Source organism: Elaeis guineensis, chromosome 12 (genome assembly GCF_000442705.2).
Source record: "Elaeis guineensis isolate ETL-2024a chromosome 12, EG11, whole genome shotgun sequence".
NCBI lineage: Eukaryota > Viridiplantae > Streptophyta > Magnoliopsida > Arecales > Arecaceae > Elaeis > Elaeis guineensis.
Genome location: NC_026004.2, coordinates 11170156 through 11178782, shown reverse-complemented (window position 1 = coordinate 11178782; position 8627 = coordinate 11170156). Strand labels below are relative to the sequence as shown.

The 8627-nt window shown below is 43.7% G+C and overlaps 1 protein-coding gene across 1 annotated transcript; it reads left to right on the top strand.

Moving 5' to 3' along the window:
• Nucleotides 1-3489: 3489 nt before the first annotated feature.
• LOC105055342 (putative disease resistance protein RGA3) lies at nt 3490-7470 on the top strand. The gene is made up of 2 exons (XM_010937109.4): nt 3490-7076; nt 7179-7470. The coding sequence occupies exon 1, from the start codon at nt 3613-3615 to the stop codon at nt 7054-7056; it is 3444 nt and encodes a 1147-aa protein (XP_010935411.1). The 5' UTR covers nt 3490-3612; the 3' UTR covers nt 7057-7076; nt 7179-7470.
• Nucleotides 7471-8627: the final 1157 nt, after the last annotated feature.

Genomic DNA, 8627 nt, shown 5'->3' with positions numbered 1-8627 from the left:
AGATTATGCCTCAATCTCCATCTAATCCAAATATCTCGCTTAAGCTATAAAGACTATCTCAGGCATATATAAGCTCCTGACGGACTGTCTCAGGATGAGCTCCTAATCAACTGTCCCACGTATAAAAGTTCGTGGAGGCTATTTCAGATATAAGCTCCTGACGGATTGTCCCAGGTATGAGCTCCTGACTGGCTGATCTACATATAAGTCCATGAAGACTATCCCAGGTATAAGCTCCTGACAGACTATCTCAAGCATGAGCTTTTGACAGGCTGTTTCATATGAAGAGGCTAGTCAAAATCATATTTTTTTCATCAATTTATACATTAATTTTATCATATCATTTTCAATTTACAGTATGGTCAGGATAAATATATTATATCCATAAAATCATATTCTCAATCACTGATACACATGTGTAGTTAACGCATAACATATTCATGTTGAAAAATAATATTAGGACTAATAGCATTTCGAATATAATAAATCCATCAACATCAATCCAATGGTACAAATCAATGATACAATTCCAATAGTAAAATAGTATGTGTGTGTATGGTAATTATGTACAGGGATTCTTACCTTAATCAGCGATAACTCAAACTTACTCAATTATGCTCTGGATGTCAAAATCCTACTCGATATCCTCTTGTCCAATGAACTGCTCTCCTATATATTTAAATTAATATTACAAAATAAATCAAATAAATCAAATGAATTTCCTAAAATCCTCTGTCGAGGTTCATCGAGTCTCACCCAGTCTAGTCTCAAAATTTTCTTTTTGAATTCTCCATAATCCATCAAAAGAAAATAAATAAATAAATAGCTAATTAAATAATTTATTTAATTATTATAAATCAAAGAAGAGAGAGAAGAACCCTTCTCTTCTTCTCTTCCGAAATAGGGGTTTATCCCCCCTCCCCTCTTTTCTTCTTCCATGCGCTGCCATGGAAGATCGAGGACCGGCCACCATGGCCGCTCTCCATGGTGGTGAAGCTGCAGTCTCGATGATGGCCCCCAAACAACAGCTATTGCCAGCAGCTAGTGGGGAACAAAATAAAAATAGGGATGGCCCTGTTTGAACCCAAATTGGTGGCTTCCCTTCGTATGCCGGCAGTGAGTGATCAACCAAAATAAAGAAAACAAAGAGGGAAGAAGCTTACCTTGCCCCAACAGCTAAAGAAAAACTCCGATGGCCCTTTTTCCCAATAGCAACCATGAAGAACACTTTAAGAAATCCTAGCTGATTCTTAGTGATCTCTCCAACAACCCACGGTGAAGACCTAAGGGGTGGGGAAGAGGACTTTATAAAAGGGCTTTCCTAAGCTATGTCAGACTCTCTCAACCCTGATCTCGTTAGAATCAGGAGAGAAGAAGACTCCAGTTAGGAGTTTTCTTCCTCCTTCCTTCATGGGTCTATGGGCTCGTTTATTTAGGTTGGGTCCAAAAGCCCAATAGGCTAGGCCATTACACCAAGTAGTATCTTAGACCGGTCCAAATGGATTCAAGGCCGAATCGGGCCTGAATCTGGGTTTTTACAACATTCTTGGGCTTTAGCTTAGCTTGAAGCCCCAAAATAATTTTTGGACGAGGCTTGGATAGGTGTAGGGCCCGACCTAGCCCAGGCCTAGCCCGGCCCGATTTCACATCTATTTTCAAGACAAAATAATTGGTGTGTGGTATATAGCTTTTTAATTTTAAGAAGAAAAAATTACAAAGATATCTCTTAAAGTTTGACCGTTTTACACTTAGACCCCCAAAAAAAAAATTTAACCACCCACCAAATCTTTGAAAACATTGCAAAAGTGTCCAACCATCTGTCTTTGTTAGGCAATGTTATAACATAAGAGTAACTGAGAGTTTAAATTTTATGAAATATCATAAATGTCCTTCCATTCTAGTTACTCTAGAAAATGAAAAAAATAGAGAAAAAATTTGAAAAAAATATTAAAAAAATAAAAAAATTCTTATCCCACATAAATTGATCAATTTTCTTTCCTTTTTTTTTTTCTCTTTGTCGGAGATCTGTGAGAAGGAAAGAATGGAGGGAGATTGGAGGGAGAATGCCAACGCCGGTGATGGCATCCGTGATGGAGAAGGCGATGACGGAGATCGATGGGAGGTGGGTGTCCATACGAGGGAAGGCAATGGTAGAGATCGGCAAGAGATGGGCACCTATGGGGGAGAAGGCAATGGCAGAGATTGATGGGAGGTGGGTATCCTCAAGAGGAAAGGCCGACTCCAGTGAGGGCATTTGTGAGGAGGAAGGTGACGATGGAGACTGGTGGGAGGTGAGCATCCAAGAGGGAGAAGTCAGTGGTAGAGACTAGCGAGAGATGGGCATCCATAAGGGGGAGGCCGATGTTGGTGAGGGTGTTCGTGAGGGGGAAGGCGACAATGGAGACCAGTAGGAGGTTAGTGTTCACGAGGAGGGAGGCGATGGTGGAGACTGGTGGGAGGTGGGCGTCCATGAGAGGGAAGACGACGGTGGAGATGAAGACTGGTGGGAGATGGGCGTCAATGAGGGGGAAGGCGATGGTGGAGATGGATGGAAGATGGGCATCCTGAAGGAGAAAGGTCGATGCTAGTGAGGGCGTTCGTGAAGGGGAAGGTGACAGCGAAGACCAACAAGAGATGGACATCCACGAAAGCGGTGACAATGGGAAGAAAAGCACTTGAGGGAGATCGGAGGGGAAGGTCAATGTTGATGACGATGGCAAGGAAGGCAATGGTGGAGACTGCCGAGAGATGATGGTGGGAGGTTTTGTATACTATGGCAAATCGCAGAGTATCTGCACGGTGAACAACGCATAATCAAGAAATGGTGAAATACAAGGGGTAATGTGGCGTGTTATCCATCGTGGGATTTCGTATAGTTCAATCACATCCGATACATAGTAGAAAAAATGAAAAAAAAAGTTAAGTATGAATTGAGAGTATTTTAATCATTTCATTTTTTCTATTAATATAGTTAGATTGGAGACAGATGGCTGGGGCATTTTGTAATATTTTTAAAATTTTGATAGATGATTGAAATTTTTTTTAAGATCTACGTATAAAATGATTAAATTTTAAGTAGTATTTTTATATATGTGTATTTTTAAAATAATGAGATCGTTCCTTGTAACAAAAATAACGTGCATTATCTGTCATCCAGCCAAAGAACGGGCAAAAGGACATCGGATGGGCTGGACATAACCATGTAAAATTATTTTTTCTGGACAAATTAGGTAGGTAAGGCCACTAAGACCATCGCAACATGCAGGGAAGCTTCTCATGGAAAAATAAATATTACTCTCCACCAATAATCGTCCACCTAATAGGTGCCGGTCCTTTTCTTTTCTTTTTGTTTTTTTTTTTTTGTTTTGTTGTGGGGAGGGGTGGGGCCACCCATCGATCATCGCGTGGTGGATGATTCCGTGGTCGGCGGTCTTAAAGGGAGGCATATCTTTTTCCTGTGTGAAGGATACCCTCCAGGAAAGAGGAGATCGCGCGTAGGTCAAGGTCGTTGGGATCGTTAGATATAGGCCTAAAAGGATCTCTAGTGCGTCACAACCTCCCCTTCTTTTTGGGCGTTGAGAGATCCACATCCTCGTCTGACAGTCTCAAAAAATGGCCATGATCTTAGATGCCTCTGTGAGAAGATTTGTTGGCAAGCTTTCAGAATTTGTGGAAGGAGAGATGTCGATGATGCTAGGCGTGAAGGATGAGCTCAAGAAACTTCAAAGAAGAATGGAGAGGGTAAGAGGTATTCTTGAATCTGCGGAGCAGAAGAGACATACATACCCGGATATCAATATATGGGTGAGGGAGTTGAAAGATGTCATGTATGATGCGGACGATATCATCGACTGTTGTATGATCGAAGGCAGGAGATTGTTGGAAGATCATCCGTCCGAATCAGCGGTACGCCGTCCCTTATCTTTATTTTCTTGCTTTAGCTGCATCAAGTTCCGGCATGAAATTGGTCGCAAAATTAGAAAACTTAATGAAAGGTGGAAACATACTGTAGAAGATATATCAATATTGTCTAAACTAGAACCCGCTAGGCAAGGTGATCAAGCCAGCGGAGCAAATCATCGCCAGACATTTTCTATTGAGGTCAAGTCTGATATTGTAGGGACACAAATTGAAGAGGCCACCCATGGTCTCGTGGAGTCCTTAATTAAAGAAGACAATAAAAAATACCGAGTTTTGGGGATCGTTGGGATGGGTGGAATTGGCAAGACCACTCTTGCTTCTCATATATTTAATGACGAAAAAATAGAAGAAAACTTTTCTAAACGGGTATGGGTGTGTATTTCTCAAGATTTTTCAGAAACAAAATTGCTAGAAGCGATAATTAAGGGTATGGGTGGAAATTCTGGGGCGGCTGAAACTATGGCAGAGCTTGTATCCCGTCTTTCCTCTTTACTTTCAAAGAGATACTTTATTGTATTAGATGATGTATGGAAGGCAGATGTTTGGGAGGATTTGCTTAGATATCCCTTTGAAAATGCAAGAGCTAATGGTAGGATTGTAATTACCACTCGAGATGAGAGTGTGGCTAGAAGTATTAGAGCAGAGATACATCATGTTGATAAAATGGATGATGACAGTTGCTGGAAATTGCTCTACAAGAATGTCTTTGAAGATGATGATGAAGAGGAGGAGATCTCCAGTTTTAAAAAGATCGGGATGAAAATTGTTGAAAAATGTGATGGTCTTCCTCTTGCAGTCAAGGTTATTGCAGGGGTTCTAAGATCGATGGATAGAAACACCGTAGAATGGAATAAGGTTCTCGAAAGTGATGCTTGGTCCATGTGCCAACTTCATGAAAAACTCCCAAGAGCTCTATTTTTGAGTTATGAAAATTTACCATCGGATCTTAAACAGTGTTTTCTTTATTGCTCGTTGTTTCCTGAGGACTATAAAATGCATCGCAAGGATCTCATTCATTATTGGGTGGCCGAAGGTTTTGTAAAAGCAACACAGGGAGATGCACTTATGGAAGATCTGGCAGAGGATCACTATAGGGAGTTAATTTGGAGGAACCTTTTACATGGTCATAATGGTCATAATGATGACGATTGGTGCACAATGCACGATCTGTTGCGCTCCCTTGCTCTTTTTTTGATTCGTGATGAGAGCATTTTTCTTGGCGACGAGCAAACACCGAACACAAATCCCTTGAGTAAACTTCGTCGCTTGTCGATGGTGAACGCGGGGGAGATGGTGGAAGTTCCTGACGTAATAAAACAGCAAAAGTGCTTAAGATCTCTTCTTGTTTGGCGTAGTTATAAGACGATGGTCCCGAATGAGCTTTTTGAAAATTTGAGATATCTGCGAGTCGTGAAGCTGACCAACACGAGACTTGATAGCCTTCCGGATTCTGTAGGAGATCTTTTGCACCTGAGATATCTAAATCTGTATCGGGCGGAAATCAAGGAGTTGCCAGAGTCCATCGGGCGCCTCCTAAACTTGGAGATACTAAACCTGTCGTATTGTGAATCCTTGCATACTCTCCCCAAGGCCATAACAAAATTGTACAATCTAAGATGCCTTCGTCTCCAAAGAACACCATTAACTCATGTGCCAAATGGAATAGGCAAATTACAACATCTTAACCATCTTGAAGGATTTGTGGTCGGCCATGATGATAGAACAGACGCGCAAGATGACGAGGGGTGCGGTCTGGAGGAGCTACAATCTCTGTCTCAGCTGAGATACCTGTCGATACAGAGTTTGGAGAGGGCACAACCAGGTGGGGATTTGGTACTCGGAAACAGCCGCTCTCTGAGGACACTAATTTTGAATGGTAAAAGACCACCTAGAAATCTGGAAGAAGCAATTGCAATCCAGAGAAATGATGAGATTTATAATGAGCTCTCTCCTCAATCCACCCACCTACAGAAACTTGAGATTCATAACTTCGTTGGTACTGGATTTTTCAGCTGGATGATGTCCTCTCCTTTGAGTGCCTCTTTTCCTAACCTGGCATCCATAACACTGGATAATTGTATATCATTCCCGCAGCTTCCTCCACTGGGCCTGTTGCCTCAGTTGAAATTTCTTTATGTTAAGCAAGCATATGGAATTAAAACCATCGGACCTGAATTCCTTGGCCCCCATGCATCGTCAGCAGCGACTTCATTTCCCAAGCTTGAAAAGTTGACATTTCAATGGATGTTCAACTGGGAAGAATGGTCGTTTGGTATGGTGGAGGGGGTTGGTGAAGAAAGAAGGGTAGCCCCCAAATTGCTGCCTCGTCTGACGACGTTGACACTTGATTCTTGTCCCAAGCTGAGAGTTATTCCTCCACTAGGCCTGTTGCCCCAGCTGAAATCCCTCAAGATTGTAGGAGCAGATGCAATCAAAACCATCGGACCTGAATTTCTTGGCCCCCGTTCATCGTCAGCAGCGGCTTCATTTCCCAAACTTGAAGGCCTTTGTTGTCATGTGGACAACTGGGAAGTTTTGTTCTTTGGTATGGTGGAGGGGGTCGGTGAAGAAAAAAGAGTAGCCCCCAACTTGCCGCCTCATCTAATGAACTTGTCTCTTCTTGCTTCTCCCAAGTTGAGAGCTCTTCCAGAAGGCCTACGACTTGCCACCAATTTACAGAGATTGGTTATCAATCATGCACACAACTTAAAAGAAATCAACAACCTTCCCTCATTGAAATCTCTGACAATATTCGATTGTCCGAGGTTGGAGCATGTGGAGAATCTTGATAAGTTGCAATTTCTGATGATACAATTTTCTCGTTCCACAAACACATCCACCACCGATACTGATGGACCGACAGAGCGCCTCCCACAGGGGTTATTGGCGCTACTCCAAAATGCCCCGGCTGCTACGCAGAATCTCAAAGAATTTAAATTAATATGCGGGTTACCACTCCTTAAGACCTTCCTCAAGGACGGCCCCAACTGGTCCATCATTCAGCCGATCCCCCGGGTCGAGATCGGAGAGTATTGGCGTCCAAGTCGCAGGTCATCATATATTCGGTATACCAGGGACCCTCCCACCTTTGAAACGCATATAGAGAAGGAATCTGAAGAATCGAAAAAATGCTAGAGCATCCTCTCTTCATCGAGGTGATTTCTCATTCTATTACATTTTTGTTTCCATTTTTTAGTCTATCCATCACAATTAGACTTGCTAGCACGTATGATCTCATATTTGCTCTCTTTTTGCAGTTACAAATGCTCGTGGAATAGGCGGTTGAGACGGGAATGTCTCTCAGGATCATGGGATCAGTGGGTTCAGAATTTTTACCATCTTTTGTAATTATTTAAATCTCTGTATTGGACTTTCTGATTTCTTTTTCCTAGTATTGTGATGCAGCTGCAGCTTTCCTGAAGAAATTGTCATTTGCTTTGAGTATAATTTTTCTTTTGAGTGTAACTATTAAGAATTGGTTTATCCACTATAGTTATCTTCTCCATTATGTTGTTGTAACACAATCACAAAGATTTTGAATTTTGTGAACTACCGGACCCATTCCCCTTTCTGCTCATATTCTGTGCTTTTGTGGCACTTCGTTCAAGCAATATGGGCGTTTTAATTTTATGAGAATACACTGAACAAAGAGTTTAGTTTTTTAAAGAAAAGGTCTTTATGAGTGCAATGGTCCTTTCAGGGAATCCAGATTATAAACATGCAACTTGAAAGGCGTTTGCGGATCTGGCAAGTTATTCTTTGAATCTGATCAGAGAGTCCGCTGGATCTTGTTGTTCTAAAGCAAGGATATTTTGGTTGTGGATATGATATACAGGGGATTGGTTTTTTAAAAAAAAACAGAACTCTTTAGGCCTTCTAGTGCATTTGTTGCGATTTAGATGGCAATTTTCTGGCAGGGCCTACGAGTTGTAATTGATAGAAAATAGGGTAGGTAGTGTTGGGTATAAAATACCCACAGCCGAAACCCACGCCGACATCAGCAAGTGCAGCTCCGCCCGGACTCCTACGGGAGCCGGGCTCCGCCCTCAACATCAACCGCAACACGGCTCCGCCCGGACTCCTACGGGAGCCGGGCTCCGCCCTCAACATCAACCGCAACACGGCTCCGCCCAGACTGCTACGGGAGCCGGGCTCCGTCCTCGACACCAACTGCAACGCGTCTCCGCCCAGACTCCTACGGGAGCCGGGCTCCGTTTTCAACATGAACTGCGGGTAAGCTCCGATCGGACTCCTACGGAAGCCGGATTTCACCTCTAACTTTGGTTGCAGCACGGCTCCGCCCGGACTCCTACGGGAGCTGGGCTCCGCCCTCAACATCAACCGCAACACGGCTCCGCCCGGACTCCTACGGGAGCCGGACTTCACCTCTAACTTTCATTGCAGCGCATTTCCGCCCGGACTCCTACGGGAGCCGGGCTCCGCCGCCAACATCAGAACGGTTCCGCCCGGACTCCCCCAAAAGTCGGGCTCCGCTCATGACCCCTATCGCCAGGAGGACCTCACCCGGACCTCAGCAGAAACTGAGGTCCGGCCGTTGCCGAGCTTCAATCGACAGGTCCACGCCCCCTGACAGGCCCCCAAAACGGCCACAACCCTGCTCCACTTCCTGCGGCGGCCTCCGCGCAGTGCCATCATTCCCTGACGGGCCGCAGTGACCATAGCCGCCCTGCTCCACTTCCTGTAGC

Coding starts and splice junctions, on each gene's coding strand:
- LOC105055342 (XM_010937109.4), top strand. CDS start 3,613: ATGGCCATGATCTTAGATGCCTCTGTGAGAAGATTTGTTGGCAAGCTT.